The sequence below is a fragment of the Hermetia illucens genome, chromosome 4, assembly GCF_905115235.1.
Source record: "Hermetia illucens chromosome 4, iHerIll2.2.curated.20191125, whole genome shotgun sequence".
Classification (NCBI taxonomy): domain Eukaryota; kingdom Metazoa; phylum Arthropoda; class Insecta; order Diptera; family Stratiomyidae; genus Hermetia; species Hermetia illucens.
Window position 1 is genome coordinate 83,496,034 of NC_051852.1, and position 24,190 is coordinate 83,520,223.

The following is a 24,190-nucleotide window of genomic DNA, read 5'->3' on the forward strand; positions in this document are numbered from 1 at the left end:
TTTTGTCATATTGTTCCCCCTTGAACACAACAAAAAATGGCGTCACTTGCTATATGTCAATATGTTTCACAGGCCACATGTTTTGACCAAATTTTGTGACAACATCTTCAGCCATTTCCGAATAAATCCGGTGTGACCGGCAGACAGATATTGAAATGATCCTAATAAGGTTTTGTTTCACACAAGGCCAAGTGGATTATGATATCTATCTATCATAATCCACTTGGTAAGACTTACCACGAAACTTGGTAGAACTGTGGAGACAATGAGTCTAATATAAACCTGGCTTTTATCTTTAATTTGTTCAGCTAATTGATAGCCAACTTGTACAATATTCAAGTTTAGTGAAATGTTTCTCTTCATTTTCTCATCAGTCAATCAAAAGTTATAACAAGAGGTGCGCAGCGAATTATAATAATGTTTTCAAGTAAGGAACCCATTCAACTCCTTGTCTTGATTGGAGCCTGCAAATTTGGTTGTGGTCGAAATGACGTAAATTATGATCGATGCGTAAAATCAAATCCCATTGACTGTATTCGGGGAATTTGTGCCTTTATCAAAAATGATTGAACGTTCATTGGCGTTACAGAGGCGAATATCAACTATGGAAGTGCCCATCACCCCTAATCATCCAGAAGGACTTTAGCTTTAAAAAAATCTGTGCCGGATAGATTCATCATGTTACTGGACGTGGCATCATAATTACACTCATGAATCAAGAAGGAGGGGGGGATTTACGTGCTCCCTGATGAAGAGATAAAACTTAAATTATTGCTGGAACGCAAGAAAGAGCATCTCGAAAGCTTGATCTGATCGGCAATGATCAGGCTAGTTTCCAGTGACGTGTAGTGGAAATAGTTCATAGTCAAGCAAGTTCTTCATATCAAAGCCAATTTGGTATAAACAAAATTAATAATTGAAAGTATAATACCATAAACATATTTTACACTAAGTGGGTTTAAATCTTATAAAAGAGATCAGGAACACACAAAAATAAAATGTTTTCACATACGCTTTTACAACAAAAAATATGAACTGCAAGTAGTGTCCAGAAAATCAATATATTGATTAAATTATTAAATATTAGGTTGGGTAAAAAGTAATGTCTTATTTTGTCAATAGATGGTGACACCTAAACATATCTTGTGTTGTACTTATCGCATCGGGTCATACTATACGGCGATTTGAAGAAGACGATCTGGGCTACAAGTGTCTCTTTGACAGTTTTATGGTCGTACGTTTCAGTCTCAAGTTGTAGCGCGTCAAAGATGGAGTCCACCAAGCAAGAAATTCGTCATATTTTACATTTTTACTACCTGAGAGGTAAAAATGCAACGAAGGCGGCCAAACAAATTTGTGAAGTTTATGGGTCCGATACTGTAACGATTCGCACAGCACAGCGTTGGTTCGATCGATTTCGTTCTGGTGTAGTGGATGTCGAAGATACGCACCGTACTGGTAGGCCAATTGTCCTAGAAACCGATAAAATCGTCGAAATCATCCAAGTAGTCCGGCGTGTGAGCATTCGCTCGATTGGCCAGGATCTGGATAAGGACCATAAAACCCTTTGGAACCATTTGCAGAAGATTGGAATAAAAAAAAGCTGGATGTTTGGGTGCCACACGAGTTGACAGAAAAAAATTTCTTGGTCCGAATTAACGCCTGCGATGCACTGCTAAAACGGAAGGAATTCGTCCCATTTTTGAAGCGGATGGTGACTGGTGATGAAAAGTGGATCACGTACGAAAATCTCAAGCGAAAAAGATCGTGGTCGAAGCACGGCGAGCCGGTCCAAACCATCGCCAAGCCCGGATTGACGGCCAGGAAGGTTTTGCTCTGTATGTGGTGGGATTGGAAAGGAGTCATCCATTATGAGCTGCTCAACTATGGCCAGACCCCCAATTCGGTCCTCTACTGTGAGCAACTCGAACGTTTGAAGCAAGCGATTGACCAGAAGCGGCCAGGATTGGTCAATAGGAATGGTGTTCTGTTCCACCAGGACAACGCAGGCCTCACACATCTTTGATGACCCACCAGAAGCTACAGCTACAGAAGGGCAATATCTATGGTAGAAAAAGAAGACGAATCAGACCCTGCCTAAGATGGAGCGATGGCGTAGGCCAGCACGCCAGACAGCTTTTAAGAATATCGAATTGGTGGACCTCGGCGCAAAACCGGGATATCTGGAGTTCCTTATTAAAGCAGGCCTAGACCGGATACCGGTTGTTGCGCCGTTGATGATGGTTGTAAAATCAAAACATCTTTGGTTTCAGATAAAAATTGGAGTCGCTACACGTTCCGCAGTTGGAGAACTCTAGTTCAGCCCCTTAGCCGGCTAATACCACTGTCACTTTGTTATTTCTGGTTTAGATTATTCAAAAAAATTCTCAAAGGTTTTGCGAAATATGACTAATATAATTTAATTAAATTCCAATTAATTCTTCCCACAAAAAAAAAATCTAAAATAAGTACCTGGAACTAAGCATTCAAATGTCGTTTCCCCCATTAAAAACCAATTTTGAAGTGATTGTATTGTCTATATATTGCTTATTATTGAAACATCTGTTAATAGTTCCTAGCGATTTGCTTCAGTTTTCTCCAGTTACCACTCTTCTACTGTTCTGCGCTACTTAGTTCTTTCAGTCTTTTGCCATCCCGCTGCGGTTGGATCTGCTATGGTAGTCAGTAATGGAATGGTTATCTTTCCTTATTAGGTAAGTGCAATTCAACATAGTTTTTTCGATATTTTTCAAGGGGACCTGCCTTATGTTAATACCGGTAGAGCACTGCTGTTATTGCACCTAGTCACCCAGTTATACAAATTGCTTATCAACCACTTATCCATTTATGCAGTTAGGAAAAGTGCGATGATTCATTAGACATTTCAACTGTATTTTCCGTCAGTTTGATTTTCCTTGTCTTCCAAATCAAATTTAGGCAGATTTATTGAACTTCTCGAGGTTTCGCAGTCCTGGCAGACAATGCTTTGGATTTCAAAGGCTCCGATTTTATTTGAATGCGGCGAGTGACATTTTGCATTGTTGCATGTCGATCTAGCAGCATCTAGATTCGACAGAGTCCTCGTAAGGAGATTACTTTAGAAATAATCTCATGTAAAAACACTCCCTTTTAACACGGTCGAAAATCTTAAAAGCAATGAAAAGTCCGTGGAAAAGGGTTCTAATCTCTATACATTGCTCTACAATTATCCGCAAGATGCTGACTTAGTAGTATCTAGAGCGAAAACCAGTCGGCTGACTGTCGACCGTTCGTAAGTCTTTCGAAGTGTTCTTTCATGCATCCCAGAATTATTCTATTATAGAAGAGAACACACAAGCACCCCTCCAATAGTTATACTCAAGGCTGGTCCCCTAATTCAGGATGTTAAGATTGTCCACTTTTCTTACTTCCTTGGAAATCTTTCAGCTCCCCATAATTTTGAGCTGATTAGACAGTATTCGATCTCAGTCGCCACGCTCATTCCCCTCAGTTGTCACGCTTATTCCCCGCTCAATTTTGATGGCGGCCCAGTGTACGTTTGAAGTACTTTGGTCCACAAGCAAGTAAAGTTCCGCAGTGCTGACTAACAGTCGCATCGTGGAAGCTCTGTCTATTAAATCCAGAAAAATGGAAGCTTTCCATTTCCGCAAGTAGCTGGGAATATATCACGTAAACGAAGATGCGTAACCAAAAAGTAGCCTCTGTCGACCTCCTTATATTTCACCTCAGATTATTTCTCTGTAATATGCGATTCAAATATTTATTAAAATTCCAATAAACCTCTGGAATTCTGCATTCTTTTTCTGCAGAGGGGAATAAGAATAAGAAATGGGTTCCAGTTATTTTAAGTAAGTAGAACTTTTCTTTCTCTTTTATCACGTTCCGCATAAATTCTGAGAAACGATTAATTCAAATTCGTTAAACGATGTATTCTATTATAACTGAATGAGACTGATAGATTGACATCAATTTTCATCTCTTAGTCATAAACTACTTAAGCAATTTAAAGTATTTCAATCAATCATTAATTTTTGTGGATATTTATTTCATTATGAACAAATTTAATCAATAAGTTTTGAATGCCATTTCGATATATTATTGAAGAAACCCTGAAGGTTATACAGCAATATACGACGATATTGTGTTGTACTTCGTAGAGGATTGCACCTTAATATAGACAAGGAACGAACGTCATAAAATAATTAATAAGAATGATAGTTTCATATGGTGTACATAAGTATGTATTATAGTATACAAACTTGAAGTAGTACCACGTGCACATTAAAAATGTAAACTTTTGATGGAAAACTAGAACCCTTTCATTTTTCTTTAAGCCATTTAGTAATAAGCAACTTTGTTAGGACTATTATAGTAAATGATTGATTTTTCTGTAACTTTCTAAAAAGTATTGGAGCAAGAAATAAACTAGGAATATTTCTATTATTGTTTCTTCGAAATTACTTGGAATATGGCAAAAGTTTTTCCTCACAAATAAAAAGGGCTTTACCTACTATTATTACTTCGGCGCTCATAAGTGCCTTCATTTAATTCTGTCAACTTATTGTGAAGCATTGAAAGTTCTATTTTGTTAACTGGTATTTGATTCAATTCGGTTTGTGTATTATACACCTGTACAGATTTATTTTAAAACGTCAACATGGCACTAATCGTTGTCATGAAGCCGTATAGTTTCACCTTGTCGGTCAGGTCTCTTCAGTTAAATTGCTTCATTTACGCGGTGCAGTTGGGCAATGTACAGCTCCTTGTTGGCCGTACTGCTTCTTTGAAGCAATTCCCAATGAACTATACCCTTTAAGTCCCACTTATCGCAAATGTATAAGATTTTTTTTCATCGAATATAGTAACGGGTCGTATCAAATGAAAGGTTTATATTAGTAATTTCCAACGCCAGCCTCATTTTTGACATTTGATGCAAAGGGGAGTGCAGCGATCAAAGGGATAATCTCTTCCCCGATGTGTGGGTCTAAAATTAGAATCAGAAATATCAATATCCCTTTAAAAGGAATTAATAATAGGATATTACTATACTTTTTAGAAATGGACTGAAAACCTCCCTTAACCCTTATGTTCCCACCTGAAAAACCCCTGTATCCCTGTATGATTTATATATAATATTGTACTGTGTCTTCAAAAAAGGATGATGCATTAGAAAGATATTAACTACTAAGTTATGTAAAAATAAAACTAGGTACTACTAATTAGTAGCTTAAGTACTGAGGAAGAGAGTAAGTAGCTTTCCAAATACGTATTTACTATGATAACTATTAAAATATATTGTAGGAGGAGCAAACTACCTAGTTTTATTTTTATTTAGAAGAACTACAAGCATCGGAACGATAACTATACTAAGTTATGGTTAGCGGAGATATTTTAGCTAACTGTGTGCTTTTTTTGTGTTATGTTATTAAACCACAAATAGTGATGTTTAGATTTTTAAGTCAGGTAGTTGTACATTCCTAATCTAGTGAAGGCCAAGTTTATTGAATTGAAAGGTGAAGTTAAAGGAAAGATCCTTATATTCTTTTAAATTTGGGTGAGAATAATTTAATACGTGTCATCCATCCGATGAACTTAGATAAAACCATCATCATCAAGGACGCAACAACCGGTATCCGGCCTAGGCCTGCCTTAATAAGGAACTCCAGACATCCCGGTTTTGCACCGAGGTCTACCATTTCGATATCTTAAGAGCTGCCTGGCGTCCTGGCCTACACCATCGTTCCATCTCAGGCAGGGACTGCCTCGTCTTCTTTTTCTACCATAGATATTGCCCTTATAGACTTTTTGGGCTGGATCATCCTCGTCCATACGGATTAAGCCGGATTTTATCTACAACCTGGCGTTCATGGTATCGCTCGTAGGTTTCATCGTTATATAGACTACGGAATCGTCCATCCTCATGTAGGGGGCCAAAAATTCTTCGGAGGATTCTTCTCTCGAACACGGCCAAAAGTTCGCAACTTTTCTTGCTATGAATCCAATTCTCCGAGGAATAAACAGTAAGGGCTATGACCCTATGGTGAGGCGTTTCGAGCGGAACAGTTTTTGTAAGTTGAAATAGGCTCTGTTAGCAGCCAACAACCGTGCGCTGGGTTGCGGAGTGCTGTGGTGTAGATGGCTTCAGTGTTAAGTCTCACCTGATTGTCGGAGGAGATTCTGGGCGGTGTTGTTATTCGAGCTCGGAGCACCATGTCAACGAGATAGTAATCCGAGTCTATATTGACTCCCCTATATATTCTGATACTCATCAAGGCTGAGAGGTGGCGGCGTTCGATCAGCACGTGGTCAATTTGGTTGAAGGTGGTCCCTTCTGGGGAGGCACACGTTTGTTTGTGACCCGATTTCTCCGCTAACCAGGTACTTCCAACAAACATTTCGTGTGATACTGCTAGTTGAATAATCCGCAGTCTGTTATCATATGTATTTTGATGTAAGCTGTGGGAACGAATGTGTCGCCTGAATACGGGCTCATTTCCTACTTGACTGTTAAAATCCCCAAGTATGTTTTGATATCATTCCTGGGGCAGGCTTCGAAGGTTCGATCTGCTGCCTCATAGAGATATCCTTCCCCGACTCTGCAGTTACCACTGTAGGGGCCTGAACGTGAATGAGGCTTATATTTTTAAATTTTCCTCGCAAGCGCAGAGTGCATAGCCGTTCGCTTATGTTTTCAAAGTCGATAACAATAGGTTTCATTTTTTGGCTAACTAAGAAACCTACCCGTCTGCAGATTTTCGTGAAGAAAGAACTCCTCCAGGCGGTTCCCAGGTTTTATGCTCCATCGTGGGTACCAATCCACGTTTTGCCCTAGGACCTATAATACCCTTTGACCACTAGTTAAGTTAAATTCATCCTGAAAATATGATATTCTGCACTAGTATAGACTATAATAAAGGGCATGATACTATTAAGTTTGGTGGAAATCGCACTATTACTAACCAAGTCATAATAGGCCTAAGTTTGCTCTTTTGTATCAATTTATATAAATTTGCTGCAATCTAAAACTAAATGCTAAAGTGAATGGCTTGACTTACTAAATACATGAACGCTACGAGTTTTGTGCAAATGGGAAAATGTACGCTAAAATATTCTTATGATGATGATAAATGATCATCTGCGGCCCTCGGACTTCCCACCTTTCCCACACATGTCAAGGCCGGCATTGGAAAGTACTAATTGAGGTCTTTCAGTTGGTACCCCATATGACTATATTTGGTGAAAAAAAGTTTGCATTTCCCTTTTGCATATGGAGACACCTTCCCTGAAATGCGACCTAGAATGATGTAATTCATGCGTGAGCGCTTACAGTTCCCACATTTCCATCAAGTTTGGTGTCAATCGCTACAACCGTTTCCGAGAAAAATGCGTGTGACGGACAGACAGACAATAAACCGATTTTAATAAGGCTTTGTGGAAAACAAAATGGAGATTAGTAACGGTTCCTTCACCACTTGCCGTTAAGTTTTTATTTTTTGGTTTTGCGCATCAGAGATAGACGGCCCAATATACTCATAGCTGTTGTTCGTAGTAGGTGCGGAATTTTCTACTCAGTTGTAAGCGTAGTATTCAGCATCTTTCCAGAATGTAGAGCTGAACCCTTTCATCTAGTTTTTCAATCATATGAAAAAAATAGATGAAGATCACAAACATTTTTGAGGATTCAGTACCCATTAATCAATTTATCATGTATAACATTTGCTAATGATTCTTCTATGGCATTCAGTAAATTTTCTTCGTATTTTCAACAAACTTGTTAATGAAACTTACAAACTATGACTTGGAATAAAATTATCAACATTTTTTTAATATATCTTCAGTAAAATCGTAAAACTAAAAATTCGCCTTTATAAAATTTTCTGTGTAAAAAAAATCGTACGTAAATCGTATGTTATTAACTCAATATTTTCCCTCAAAATATAATACGTCATTAGATCATAGGTAACAAATATAAACTCCACTTGTCTAGTTTAGTTTGAAAAACAAATTGCAGCACAATAACTCGTCAATCTTAAAAATTAACTTCTATATTATTACCAATCATCGCACTGTTAATTACTTACAATGAAGTCGGAAATAAGTTAGTATTGCCTCACCAGACCCCGCAATGTATTATTAAAACTAACAGATATTATTAAAAAACTAAATTAATGGTTGATGACGCTTCGGGTGTAAAGGTTTTGTGTTCATCTTATGTGAGAAACTTTCTACGCACATTTTTCCATTCGTATATGGCTAAAAACCAAAAATATTCCTTCATATTTCTTTCAAACTACAAGAAATACGTACACATTACAGACGTAGATATTATATTCAACTTAAACCAACCAAATGCCCCTATTATCGAATACCGTATTCTATATGCATGTATATGCACCTATTTTAGATTTGAACAATATGAATATATGTACATATAAAGTAAGTATATTGAATACGGCTTGTTTAAAGTACAAATATATTTACCTGAATTAGGCACTACCCCTAAACTTCATTTACATATCCATATAAATACATACATATGTCTGTCTGAAGTAATTGATATTGATATATTATACAAATGGTTAAAAACATAAAAGGAAATGTTTCCTTAGAACCTCCCATTCACGATTCACGTGAGCTCACTTTGTTGTTGTATTAACGAATTAATATGTTATGATGACGTTATACTCGTTTTAGAATGCACGAAATTCACACAAAATATAAGCTTCATCTTCTATAACTTGGATAATAATAGTTAGATTTCCTTCAAACTTATCCGTTATCCTTGTGCCAAATTGGTAGCATAAGCTTAAGGGGGGTTTCCGGCTAAATTTTTAAAATATGTAAATATACTATTATTAGCTTTATTTATGAGATATCGGAACCGGATGTATTTTGAGGCCTGGAATTGGTTTAGATACAGCACTGTGATTTTTTTCAGATTTTTCGGTGGGATATGTTCTGAGAACAAGACTTCCACTTTCTAGGGGTCACATTTTAAGCCCTCATTCTCCCATACTTTTCGGTTGGATAGGTTCTGAGAACGAGACCTGTTACACTTTTTGGGAGTCCTATTTTGAGCCCTCACTCCTCTACGTTTCACCCGATATCAAATATGGGATCAGTTTCGAAAAGTACTAATTGAGCCCTTTCATTTAATATCCCACGTGGCCACATTATGTGAAAAAAAATTTTACACGCTCCACTCACATGTATGGGGAGCTCCCCTTAAACTTAACACAAAATGGCGCCACTTGCTATATGTAAAGACCACACCACAGCTACAGACACCTTCAATTCTAGAGAAATGTGTTATTTACTGACGAAGGCAAATTCAACATTTTTATCGAATAGTAAAAAATATGATTGGTATAAGAGGTTGTGAAGGTAATATCATGGTTTAGGGTGGGGTAGGTGTATTTCTATTTATTGATAGCGTTATGAAGAAAGTATACGAATTCGTCGCGATATGACTTTTTAAGAATGTGTGGAATTTAGGAAATAGTTATTGGTTCCAGCACAATAACCCATGACACACTATTTAAAGATCATTGTGTGACTGTTATCCGATATACGTCAAATTGTCCCTATAATCATCAGATTCTACTGTTACCAAAAACTCATGGGTAAAGTTGGAACTGAGAATTAAAAATATTAATTAATTAATTAAATATTCTTGGACAATCTCCGGAAGACAACAAGCAACTGGCAACCAGACCTCATGTACATGCTTATAGCGTCGTCTCCAAATACAACATATATTTTTTCGAGTTTGAGTTGCATTTTTGTCTTTACGATAATCATCATTCTCCGCCTTTTTACTAGCCACGCACAGCATCGCAATGTCAACGACTTTAAAATAAATTATATAAAACCTTGTTGACCTTGAAATAATAAAAACTTGTTTTTTCTATTCGCTAGGGGACTTGTTAGCACTGATGAAAGGAACAAGTGATTCCCGAAATATCGGTAATTGTAAAATATAAATCAACACTAGCGAATAGGAAAAACAACAATTAATCGCTAGAAATACCGCGTAATTAGATAGACTTGTTGACCTTGACGTTTACCATTTTCCTGTTATTTTATTCAGCCAAATCAGTGAGCATTTTATGGTTATGAAACGCACCATAGTAATATATACTTAGGGATGTTTGTGAACTATCTTTCATCTTCAGTTTCAGGGAATGTGGAAGTGATTTGTTTCTAATCCTTGTAAAAGCTTGGAAGCCCAACCAGAAATTTGAAGCCAGTTCAGTCTGGCACTTTCTAAGGAGATGACTGAAATCCATCGAAAACTCCTATTAGGAATAAAAAATAATTGGTAGGCGTAGTCGGCAAAAATGACCCTTAAATATTGAAGGGAAAAATCAGTGCAGTCAAATTTGCCATGAGTGCTTAACGGAGATGTAGAAAGTTGGGAGTTACCAGCTGCATATATTATGGTTAATAAGCTGTAAAGCAATGAGATAGTATTTCGTGAAGTTATGAAAAGATTGATAATCGAAGTGTATTATTACTTCTTGTTTGAGACGTATTAGCTATTTGAACAATTGCCCATGTTATTTATTTCAAAGGTAGCAATCATTGCCTGATAACTTAACTACCAATAGTAGTTAATTTTAGAATCAGTTTGTACGTTTTGTATTTTCAACAGAAGTGCCTAAACTTTTTAATTTCACCTGGAAAATGTATATTTTCATGAATGCTTTAAAATTTTCATTTATCTGTCTGCCTGTAGACTATTTTAGTAAAAAACTAGCAAATCAGGTACACTTCTCAGAATGTATTATTTATTGGTAATTTTCAGTTGTGGGCGGAATTTAAGACAGCATTCCACTCCCAAGTCGATACTTACCTTTACCATGTTTCCCTCTTATTTCTTCTCTTCCCTTTCTGCCGTTAATCGCGAATTACAATTGATCCCACTTGTGCTCATTGATGTCGGTTCGTTTACGTTGGTTTAGCGTAGGCAGGTTTTTTTCTAACGATACGACTGTATTCAAGATGTGTTCGATTTCAAATCTGGTAGCTAAAGTGATCTGTTCTAGTCTGATTACTACGTTGCGCCAGTGATCGCACTTAAAGGATGTTAGGACCGAACGTAATCCTCCTACATTCTCTCATTTCGAGCGGTCCACGTTGTCTTGTAAAATTCTTGAAGGGGGGAACCTATGGTTGAAATCAGTAGACTTTTGCACCATTACAGATTTATGAGTCTACTGCCGTTACTGTTAGTTATGTTGTGGAAGAAACAATTTGTTCTTGTCCACCTTAGCGTTGAAGCCGTCCAGTACTGATACATTCATCTAATTCGACGTCATCAAATTTTTGTTTAAGAATATACATATTATCAACAGAGAAACGTTAATAAAATTTATTTTTGCACATGTGATATTCTTAATGTTGATATTGTTGCTGATGATTCTAAAAGCTTTACAGAAAAATTTGTTATGGATGAAAATCCTAGGTTGTGACCTAGGATTAGTAATCCGCTTAAAGGATTTAAAATAGAGGTTGTCCCAACAAGCAGATATGCGCAACTTAAAATACGACTTAGGTGCGTAAAGGACCCGAAATCCAAGGAGGAAAAGAGTGTGATTTATAAAATCACATGCCCGGAATACGCCACTAGGCAGACTAAGCGATTGGTAAAAACACGATTCAAGGAACATACCAAAGAATCGGAAAACCCACTACGGCAAAACTGCAGTCACAAAACACATAGTAGACAGCGGCCATAACAAAAAAAAAAATAAAGTCCACAAACTATATGCCGCAGGAAGTCTGGAAATATTTAAACACAATAACGCCAGGTTGTTGAACACCGGTCTAATAGGGTCGTGCCCGAACATCATTGGTTCATGCCAAAGGGATTTCAACAACGATCTAAGACCAGGGGACGCCCTATCATGCGTCCTCTTTAACCTGGTCTTGGAAAAAGTAATTCGTGATGCTGAGGTAAATGCGAGGGGTACGATCCTCTTTAAGCCCACCCAACTACTGGCCTATGTTGACGATATTGATATCATGGGAAGAGCGACCGATGAGGATGATCCAGCCCGAAAAGTCACATTCACCTCCTTCCGCAAAGCTAGTAGAGCTAGGAGTTTTCCTCGTCTGGGTGATCTTCTCCTTGAGAAATGTCCGTCTGTTTAAAATCGTATGTATGTTTGAAGAATTTAAGAATTGAATCAGTCCAGCAGTATCAGATTCAAGAATTAAAGAATTGAATCAGGCCAGCAGTATCAGATTCATTACAATTGGAATCAGATTCATTACAATTGGGATAATACAAAATGTTTTAACACATTCATCTTAATAAAAATGAAAAATCTAAAAAAAACTAACAATTGATGATATTTACTTGATGTGTTGCTCAAGTTGCCAAAGACTTTGCCCACCCCAGTCCTCACGAAGTAGACTTCATAGTGAGTCTATCCCGAAGATAACATATTGGTCTGGGGGAATTGATTTGTTAGTCTCTGTTAACAACCGTACCGAACGTGTTAATTGACTTGCGTAACTTGAAAATAGTGTACAATTGAATTCTTAACTACTTGCAAATGAAACGGTCATGTACTCAATGTTCCTCACATCAGAAAATTACTAAACCTTTAGAAGAGAGTGAAGTCATTCTATATTAGAAAAGGGTGGCAGTCATTGCGAAAGACACAATTGAGTTCAAATGTAGTGTTGGATAGTGAATAGTTAAATTAGGTTGCTCCTGCTGTACAAGAAAAGTTAACTGGATGGTTTTTCTATTGATTTATTTTAATTTAGAGTAAAATTGGATGTATGTTATATTATTTTGAGTAAGACATATTTTTTGACAATTAATCTCAAGTTAAGGAACAATTAAATGAAGCAATCGAGTTTAAATTCTCTTTTTTTATTTAAATTATAAATTCTAGACGAAAAATTATATCAAATAATTGAAACATGACTTTTGAAGGGGATGAGTGTTGCGTTCATGAAAAAAGTGTTACGTGAAATTAACAAGAAAAAAAGCTACATTTGTCAACCTCAAAATTGCCAAAAATTTTCCTGAAAACATGTGATCCAAACTGTAAAAAATATATAACTGTTCAAACTTGTACAAAAAAATTACGAGAAACACATTCTACAGTGGGAAGTACGATGATTGTCGCATTCTGGCTTTTTGCATTTCGTCCAAGAAATGTAAGTTTTATGATCTTTGTCTGTCGGGCAAAAAATTCTCTTCTTCAACTTATTCGAACCGACCAGGTCGACTTACATCGTTGGTACCAAGAACCTCGCGGATATTCTGTAATAGGCTATGTCTGTGTTGTGCTGTCTGGCGCGCTCTTCAAGATGCGGTTTGATAAGCGACAACGCAAGGGTTTTCAAAAATGCTCGCCTGTCTAAACTGTAATTTTCTTTCCGAAGGTTGTACAGAATACACGAATTTACACCGGTCTGGTCAATAATTCCCCCCAAAAAACATCGGGAGTTTCTCTGGTGCATTTCCGCTCATAATAAACGTTTGAAAACGAAATATAAAAAAAATTGACTTACACTTTTGGCTCACGTTCCCCGTAAAAGTAGGTCTTTTTCGTCCAAACGAAATTTGATTTGTCTGCCACTGTGGTTACATTGATACTGCCGCGCCAAATATCGGTAGGCGAATGCTTAGTGTCGTTGACTTTTAACAAAGCGAAAGCGATTCCAAAAATTACAGCTACATTTGATTTTCGGTCGGACACAAACGACCCAGGATTATGGACTAGGGGTTAATTATAATTTTATAAACAAAAGTCTTTAAAACGAAGGTAACCCCATTGCGTTGTAAACATCTTTGGTTTGGACGGTGTGAATCCAAAAAATCAAAAAGATTTATGGTCAATAAACAAGTGGCTATCGTTCCTACACCGATCAAATCTTTTGTGTAAAACAAACGAAATGGCGGATGAAAGGAAAAATTAGCAAGAGAAAGTATTTTTTCACCAAATATAGTCGTTCGAGGTCTGCAAGAAGGGCATTGACGAGTACTTTTCGAAATCGGTTTTAGTTTTGGCATTTGTCGAAAAGGAGGGAAGTGGAGGGGGGCTACAAAGTGATCATTCCTTTCACGGACCTATTCGCAGAAACCGACTAACGAAAAATCTGGAGAAAAATCAATAAGCGCCCTCTATACGGTGTCCAGCCCTCAAAATACCCTCCACCTACTCAAATTAAGTTAAGTTAGTATATGTTTGCATGTTTTCCACATACTAAAAACATTCCTTAAGTTTATTCTAGAGTCAGTAATAATGTAGCAGTAGTAATGTAGACTATATTATGACGGACGTTATCCCCGAATTTGATCAAAATCTTACCATTACTGACAAAGTTACAGTGGCTCAAAGTTATCTCTTCCGTGTAAATTTACTGCAACCCAAAACAATAAATGTCAATATCACACTAAAGTGAGTAGTCTGCCATGCCAATCTCAATGCATATACATTAAGACCTACGCACAAATAGAACAATTCTACACTCAAATATGTGTACACAAGAAATACACAAAACCTTTCAGATTGAAGCGCCGAGCTTCCAGTTCCCGGCTTGCTTTTTTCTTTTTCTAGTATTCCTTCAATTTTTCTTTAAACTTTTTTTCTGGCTATTTTCTTGGCCCTTAATTTGCTATCGTGGAAACATTAACATATCATTTACGCTCATCTAAGGTAAAAGTAGAAAGAAAACAAGTGTGAATATTGTGTTGAATGGAATTTATTTGAATATGAAACTGTTTGATATTTCTGATTCTCCTTATTCAGACATTTACTCGTCAATGATTTTCATGCTAATGAACTACTTACGCATTTACGATTCAAATTGTTCACTTTTACTGTAAAATATTATTGTAACTGCAGCCGACATTTGAAGAAATTCTATCAACTTGGAAAAACATTGGATGTTTAATTATCATCAGTCTTTTTATTGTTTATCAATGATTCAACCTTCTCGAATGAATACAGCTCATAGCACAAATACAAGCTATTATTCATCGGTGCGTCGAGTAATATCAATAGAAAGCTTTTAGCAGATAAAATACAGTACAGTAAAATCCACTTCATTATAGTCACTAAACTTTGGAGCAATTAGCTTCTATTATAATATGGAATACGTTAACTTGCAAAGAGTTGAAATCTGGAATAATGGGCATTTCTTTAAAAACTCTATTTCGCTTTGTCAAATTTAATGAGTCACAAATATTAGATTAACTGGTTAGTGTCTATGCTTTTTCACTTTTGTCAGGTGTTTAAGTGTTAAACATTCCTGCTATTAGTAGCTTATTATGTTATATATCGTTAATTGCAAGTTATATTTCTAGGAATCATGTGGATTTGAAGTAGGTAATTCCGTGATTTTCAGCTAAGCATAAATGCATTGAATACTGTCAAAAATACGTATATGATATCAAAAATGTTAAGCTCAAATCACGTGACTCTCAGGAGATCGTCCACCGTAAATAAAAAATAAAAACAGTTGCTTGATTCTATCAAATAGAACCGGGCTTGAACAACGGAGGAATTGGCTGCTGAAGTCCACACGTCGAAATGTACCATTACATGCCTTTGGTTGGGATGAGACGCGCGGACGTCTATCACTAAAACTCCATCAAAAGAAGGTATTGTTGGATGGCCAACGTTCTTGTTCATTGGAAGATGGTTTCAATGGGTCAAGCCATTTTTATCAATCGCATCCACCATCAAACGGACAAAGTGCAACAAAATAATGGAGAAACGACAGTGATAAACGACTAAGCAAGAGAGGCTACCGGAAGTTGAAAATTTGGACCGGATAGAACCTAATCAACCATCACATACCACAGATATTACTCCAAGTAATTCACGTCTACTTCGGTCAATCACTTTCTTCACGGCTGACGCTTTTCGAAATTCAATTGTGGTGCATAGCAAAACACATCTAAATCAATTTCAGAATAAACAATTTGCCTAATATATTATGATTTCTGTTTTTTGGTATTTGACATTTTGCTATAGTAAATACACTCCTCAAGTCAGCATTCCTAAATTTCCAGAGTATTCGTAGTTAGTTCGGTTTTTGAATGAAACAAGGGTTTTTCATACAAAGGATAGATTGTAATCAATAATATATTCTTCGTTTTTATTGATGACCTCTTCCCATCTTGTCAACAATTTCATTATTCTGCTTTCATAGAAAGTTTGGGACCTAGAGACGATAAATTGATCGAACTGCGTTATCACAGCTGTTTGATCAGCGAACGATTTCCCACTGAGGGAGTTTTGCAGTCACGATCCAAGTTGGATGGTGCAAGGTCCGGTGAGGTCGGTGGAGGGGGCAAAACTTCCCAGCCAAGTTGCACTAATTTTTGTTGAGTGATTATTGTGGTGTGGGGTCTGATGTTGTCATGATGCAATATGACACTTTGCGATTAACCAGTTCGGGCGTTTCTGTCGAAATGCTTGATCCAACTTCATTAGTTGCAGACACTGGACTTTCGAAGCGATAATTTTTCCCTGAGGAAGCAGCTCATAAAAATCTTCTTCGGATGCAGGTGGCTATTCACCGGCCCCCACACCTCCCACGCCTCTTGTGTAGATGATGTATTTTTTGTCGTCAGTCCTATTCGCTTGAGAAATGGGTCGCTTTCGTGCCACTTCAGAAGTGAATTGTAGGTGAACGAGCAGCTGCTCAAGTTCTCCTCGGGCAACTTGTGTGGCACCCAAATATCGAAGTGGAACAGGTAGCCAAGCTGTTGCAAATGTCTTTGAACGGTTCCATAACCTATGCTAAGTTTCTCCGCAGCCTCTCGTAGTTTTAGAGTCTAACCCCTTAATATCACTCCAATTAACCTCTCCGATTGCTGCAGTTGTGCGTTGTCGTCGGAAGCGAGAAATATGGTATCAAAAAATGTGACAAAAAGCTACCTAAATGATACCTTTATATGAACGCATGTACTTAGGTTCAAGCTAACCAAAAGATTTGCACCTCAGTTGTTGTTGTCTTTTGTGTCATACCTATGCATATCATTTAATGTGACTATCAATATTTTTTGGCAGAAAGTCGTTCTAGGCACGGGGAGGGTGAAGAACGCACATCTAAACAATTATGAGATGATACATAAAGAACAAAAGATTTACTTTCAAATAATACCTTGTTATTGTATTATGTGAAAATAAATCATTTGTGTTTGATTGCTTTAAAATATTCGTATTTTTGTGGTTATTGTTAAATTGAACACATGCTCTGTTTAAGTATAATGTAAATGAAACTTCATGAGGTGAGAAAATCGTGAGTTATAATAAAAGAGATTATTTCAAACAAACTCGCCAAGTTAATTAAGTTAGTCTTTCTCACTCTTAACACTGCCTATTTCCTCCTCTGGCTTTGGTAGAAAGTTTCGAATCTTTTAAACATTCAGCAACTAAGCGCGCGGATTTCATCTTGTGAAGAAAGTCACATTTTTCGATAAGCACGGTTTGAGGCTCTTCAAACTTTGTTGCGCTGAATGATGCCTAATGGGTATGTTAATCCTATCCCAGAAGTGTTCTATGGGATTCATATCGGAAGAAGCTGTTGGCATTAACACTATCTTATATCAGCACAAATTTGTCCGTCGATACATTGATCAAATTGGTCAACCGCTCCCAGAAGCACATCTTCAATGTATCCTTGTCCATTTTGGATGACAATCAGTTCGGTACGGGGATGGACATTGATTATGTCCCATGCCAAACCGACTGCCTTTTTAATATTCTGTAATTTACGCATGGCACATGGTGTAAAGCGCTCTTCAGGTCTGCTTCCTTTCTACTCGATGGCATCGACACTGATTATCGGTCAACCGCTACCGTCTCTCCGATCGACACTCCTCATCATCATCAACGGCGCAAGAACTGGCATTCGGTCTAGGCCTGCCTTAATAAAGAAGTCCAGACATCCCGGTTTTGCGCCGAGGTGCATCAATAATCCCTAAATGCTCCCTGGCATACTGGCCTACGTCATCGTTCCATCTCAGGCAGCGTTTGCCTCGTTTTCTTTTTCTACCATAGATATTGCCCTTATAGACTTTTCGGACTGGATCATCCCCATCCATGTGGACCCGCCCACCGCAACCTATTGAGCCGGATTTTATCCACAACCTGACGGTCATGGTATCGTTCATAGATTTCGCTGTTATGTAGGCTACGGATATTCTCGGTGGCCCAAACCGTTGTAGACCATCGTGCACGGTAAAAGGCGGCACCTAATACATTGGTTATGCACGTGATGTTAGATGCTTTGTTGATCAAAACCTCTGCCCTAGGGGCATCTTCTCAAGTCAGCACAATACTTTGAACACAATTTAATTAATGGTTAATTGATTAATTTTTTATCGGAATTTTAGTTAAAACCTAAAAAAATGATTTAAAAAATAACATAATTCAACTGATTTGACAAGTTGGCTCTGGAAAGTATTGAATTGAACTGACTTTATTTGTTAATATAAACATTTATGAAATGATGTAACAGTAAATAAGTCAATAATGTTTACATTTCAACAAAATTATTAACCGTTGTAGTTAGGTATTGTATAAAAATTTGAAATTCTGTACTAATGGAAGATCATTTATTTATCTTAACGTGGCTTTGTTATCCTAATAATCGCAGTTTCAGACTTCAACGTTTAAGCAAAGTTTGCAAAATTATCCTGGGGATTCTTTTCTACATCTCATTTTCTCGAAATTTCCTACTGGTGGCCATTTAAATAACGAAAATATTCACTTAGCCAAGGGCTTGAACGTTTGCTACAATATCTTTTCCTATTGATATTCAAAAACTCCGTCCTAGTCTTTTACTGCACAAATTTCACTTCTCGTTTCACGAATATTCTAAGTCTACCTTATCTAAACCTTCGTTATCTTTTCTCCCGGTTTTCCACTGAATTTGTTGGTTACTATTCATTGTTACTCGTTCACGTAAAAATTTCAACAAGTCTATCGAATAAAGGGTGTTATCAACACCTAGAACGTCATCGATCCATACCAAAGAGGCTTCATTTCAAGCAAATGAGCAGATCAGATTTCTGTCTGCGGCAAGCAATGGAAAAACTGTTTGGATGAATTCGATACCTCGACCATATTGATAAAGCTGACTAGAAGAAATAAAAGGAGCAGAAATCATTCAACATCAGCCAAGGAATACTCTATCATGCATCCTTTTTAACTTGGTCCTGGAATGTTGTTGATGTTGATGCAAGTACAAGGGCACTATGATCTTCAAATTAATTGGCTACTGGCCTATAACGATATTTTGACAACCTACCTTCATCTCGATCGAGTAGGCGGCGATTATCATCATCATCAACGGCGCAACAACCGGTATCCGGTCTAGGCCTGCCTTAATAAGGAACTCCAGTCATCCCGGTTTTGCGCCGAGGTCCACCAATTCGATATCCCTAAAAGCTGTCTGGCGTTCTGACCTACGCCATCGCTCCATCTTAGGCAGGGTCTGATTCGTCTTCTTTTTCTACCATAGATATTGCCCTTATAGACTTTCCGGGTGGGATCATCCTCATCCATATGGATTAAGTGACCCGCCCACCGTAACCTATTGAGCCCGATTTTATCCACAACCGGACGGTCATGGTATCGCTCATAGATTTCGTCATTGTGTAGGCTACGGAATCGTCCATCCTCATGTAGGGGGCCAAAAATTCTTCGGAGGATTCTTCTCTCGAACGCGGCCAAAAGTTCGCAATTTTTCTTGCTAAGAACCCAAGTTTCCGAGGAATACATGAGGACTGGCAAGATCATAGTCTTGTAAAGTCAGAGCTTTGACCCTATGGTAAGACGTTTCGAGCGGAACAGTCTTTGTAAAGTGGAATAGGCTCTGCTGGCTGACAACAACCGTGCGCGGATTTCATCATCGTATTATCGGTTGTGATTTTCGACCCTAGATAGGAGAAATTATCAACGGTCTCAAAGTTGTATTCTGCTATCCTTATTCTTCTTCGTGTTTGTGTTTGACCAGTGCGGTTTGATGTTGTTGGTTGATTCGCCTTCGGTGCTGACGTTCCCACCATATATTGGGTCTTGCCTTCATTGATGTGCAGCCCAAGATCTCGCCCCGATTGCCGCCTGCTCGATCTGGATGAAGGCAGTTTGTACGTCTCGGGTGGTTCTTCCCATGATGTCGATATCGTCAGCATAGGCCAGTAGTTGGGTGGACTTGAAGAGGATCGTACCTCTTGCATTTACCTCAGCATCACGGATCACTTTCTCGAGGGCCAGATTAAAGAGGACGCATGATAGCGCATCCCCTTGTCGTAGACCGTTGTTGATGTCGAATGGTCTTGAGAGTGATCCTGCTGCTTTTATCTGGCCTCGCACATTGATCAGGGTCAGCCTAGTCAGTCTTATTAATTTCGTCGGGATACCGAATTCTCTCATGGCTGTGTACAGTTTTACCCTGGCTATGCTATCAGCTTTAAAGTCGATGAACAGATGGTGCAACTGTTGTCCATATTCCAACAGTTTTTCCATCGCTTGCCGCAGAGAGAAAATCTGATCTGTTGCTGATTTGCCTGGAGTGAAACCTCTTTGGTATGGGCGAATGATGTTCTGGGCGTATGGGGCTATCCGGCCTAGCAAGATAGTGGAGAATATCTTATAGATGGCACTCAGCAACGTGATACCTCTATAATTGCTGCACTGTGTGATATCTCCCTTTTTATGTATGAGACAGATAATACCTCGTTGCCAATCGTCAGGCATTGATTCGCTGTCCCATACCTTGAGCACAAGTTGATGAACCACTTGGTGTAACTGGTCGCCTCCATATTTAACCAATTCGGCTTTAATTCCATCGGCTCCTGGCGACTTATGATTTTTTAGCCGATGAATTCCACGGACTGTTTCTCCTAAACTTGGTGGTGGCAGTATTTGTCCGTCGTCTTCAGTTGGCGGAACCTCCAACTCGCCGATGTTCTGGTTGTTCAGTAGCTCAGCAAAGTACTCAACCCATCGCTCTAATATCCCCATTCTGTCGGAAATCAGATTTCCCTCTTTGTCTCGGCAGGATGATCATCGAGGTGTATAAGGCTTCATCCTGCTGACTTGTTGGTAAAACTTGCGCGCCTGGTGCGGCTGCTCCCTGTACTTTTCTAATTCACAGACTTGTTGGTTCTCCCAGGCTTCCTTTTTCCATCTGTGAAGTCGCTTCTCCGCTCGACGGAGTTCATGATAAGCCTCTGCGCGTGCCCGCGTTCTTTGAGAATGCAACATTACTCGGTATGCGGAATTCTTCCGTTCCGTTGCTAGCTTACATTCATCGTGAAACCAACCGTTCCGACTCCGTTTGCGGCTGGGGCCAAGTATGCTTGTGGCCGTATCCATGATAACGTTCTTCAGGTGATTGTGAAGATCATTTGTTGATGCTTCATCTCCAGGTCCTCTGTTGACTGCGGTTATTGCGGCATCCATTTCCCCCTTATAGGTGTCGCGGAAGGTTGTGTTGTGGATGGCTTCAGTGTTCACTCTCACCTGATTGTCAGAGGGGATTCTAGGTGGTATTGTTATTCGAGCTCGAAGCACCATGCCAACGAGATAGTGATCCGAGTCTATATTGACCTCCCTATATGTTCTGACATTCATCAAGGCTGAGAGGTGGTGGCGTTCGATCAACACGTGGTCAATTTGGTTGAAAGTGGTCCCGTCTGGAGAGACCCACGTATGTTTGTGGACCGCTTTCCGCGCAAACCAGGTACTTCCAACAACCATTTCGTGTGACCCTGTTAATTGAATAATCCGCAGTCCGTTATCATTTGTTTGTTCGTGTAAGCTATGGGAGCCAACGTATCGCCTGAATACGGGCTCCTTCCCTACTTGGCTGTTAAAATCCCCAAGTATGATTTTGATATCATATCTGGGACAGGCTTCGAGGGTTCGTTCTACTGCCTCGTAGAAGGTATCCTTCTCCGACTCTGCAGTCTCCTTTGTAGGGGCGTGAACGTTAATGAGGCTTATATTTCTAAACTTACCCCGCAAGCGCAGAGTGCATAGCCGTTCGCTTATGTTTTCAAAGCCAATAACAGCAGGTCTCATTTTTTGGCTGACTAAAAAACCTACTCCGAGCACATGGTTTACTGGATGACCGCTATAATATATGGTGTAGTGGCTCTTCTCCAGGAAACCGGTCCCTGTCCATCGCATCTTTTGTAACGCTGTTATATCAGGCCTATATTGGGAGAGGGTATCGGCTAGCTGCTCATCAGCTTCATCTCTGTACAGCGAGCGCACGTTCCATGAGAAAATGCGCAAATCGTTCATCCGTTGTCGTTGCCGGATCCGTCGTCCGAGGCTCCTGTTGTGGCTTCGTAACAAGTTGTTTTCCCTATAGGGTTGCCAGCCCTACCCAACCCCCAACCTGGAGGACCAGTTGGTACAATTTGTCCCGTTTTTAGGCGCGGGAGACTCGCTTTCATCCTTCTCCGTCTGCAGCTTTTCGTTAAGAAAGAGCTCCCAGCGGTCACCACGTGGAGGTGGAGATTGGGTTTGGTAGTCGTTGTTGGTGTTGGCTCAGCAGGCATTTCCCAGGTTTTATGCTCCATCGTGGGTACCAATCCACATTTCGCCCTGGGACCTATCGACGGCGATCGGCGGTGCATTAATGAAAGCAAAACCAAATACATGGTGGCAACGTCAGCTCCAAAAACCGAAGAAGCAACAACATCAAATGGCCAAATGGAAACAATAAAGAGAGGAGACTTCAACTTTGACACCGTTGATCCTATCTAAAACTGAAAATCGCAACCGACAACAGCTGCGACGATGAAATCCACGCACGGTTGTTGGCATCCAACAGAGCCTATTTCATATTGCAGGAACTATTCTTACTGTGGAATACAATGGTCTTGGCATTCCTCATGTATTCCTCAGAGACTTTGGTTCTTAGCAACAAAAGTAAGATTTAGAGAATTCGATATAGATTTAGAACACCAAGCAAGTTACCCATTGTAAATAAGAATGAATATTTTCGTCCTAAACATTTCGCTTTGGAGAGTTCCAGTAAACAGTTGATCACACGGTTCTTCTTGGTACTTGGGCCCTATAATATTTCGGTTTTTTATGTTGCTCTGTAGCCCCATAACATACATATTTGCCTTTTTTTGTAAAAGGTACTTTCAACTACTAAATATATATTTATTCCTAACTATTCCAAAAACTTCTAGAGCTCTTAAAAAGGTTCCTCTCAGTGTAAAAGCTTCGCGCATAGAAATAAGTTTCAATGAGAAATGCTGATAATCTCATATGAGCATCTCAAAGTAACAATAGAAAATTATTACCGCTGACTGAAACTAATTTTCCTTATTTTTCTCACTTGATCATGTACTTATCTTTTTACAGATAACAAGATATCGTTCGCTTTCAATTTCCATATCTGGTCCCCTTCATTTCATATTCGCAGTGCAGTGATAATGTCAAGTTGTATTGTAGTTTTATTCAGTGTAACCCATGAGTCGTAGTTCTAGGATGTTCAAAAAAATTATGTGCAACTGATACAAAAATGCCTTCGTACAAAACGTTTCCTTCTGCGCTGGGTAGGTAGTGAGACTCCCTTATCGCCTAAAGTGTTTCAATTGGCATCTAGTTTGATAATCATTTCAAAGTGTGTGAAGACTATTTCACGCGTGTAATGCACGTCTCCGCTGCCACTTCCCTCACGGTTAAGTTTTATTTTATCTATACTAGCTTTGTTTTTAACTAATTCAATCAGCATTTGCACTTGTCATTTAAGGCCAATTACTTCGATACAAAGTGAATATAACCTCAGATAACATGCAATACAAATGAAGTTTCCAGTGTATTTGGATAAAATAATGTGTATTTGGATGAAATGAACATAAGCTGTAGATAGTGTTGCACAGAGCCCTCATATATAATCTGAATTTTGGATTATGCGGTTTGTTCCCTGATACTACATAAATGGGCTGATAAGAATGATTAATCAACCCGTAAAGCCGCTTAAAATGAAATCACTGGGTTGGTTGGTGGTTTTTCTGTCAAAACAAAATTATTATCCGTAAAAATAGTTAGTTGATGTCTGACAGTGAACGAATAGAATATACTCCGAGAACTTCAAGCCTGAAAGATGCGGAAATGTTAGAACTTAGTTATATAAAGTACTGATAAGAAATAGTTGAAACGTGATTGGAAGTTCA

General features: G+C 38.6%; 1 protein-coding gene across 14 annotated transcripts in view; it reads left to right on the plus strand.

Annotated features, from left to right (window-relative positions):
- LOC119653569 (probable phospholipid-transporting ATPase IA) overlaps positions 1-24,190 on the plus strand; it is a 174,690-nt gene that overhangs the window by 107,347 nt on the left and 43,153 nt on the right. The window contains exon 1 of one of the 14 annotated variants that reach the window (XM_038058296.1): positions 23,352-23,569. The exons of 12 other annotated variants lie outside the window; for them this stretch is intronic. In XM_038058296.1, coding sequence (XP_037914224.1) covers positions 23,536-23,569 — 34 coding nt within the window. In that variant the 5' untranslated portion in view covers positions 23,352-23,535. Of the gene's footprint in view, positions 1-23,351; positions 23,570-24,105; positions 24,131-24,190 lie in introns of those variants that run through there. One more of the 14 variants, XM_038058297.1, reaches the window with a different exon arrangement.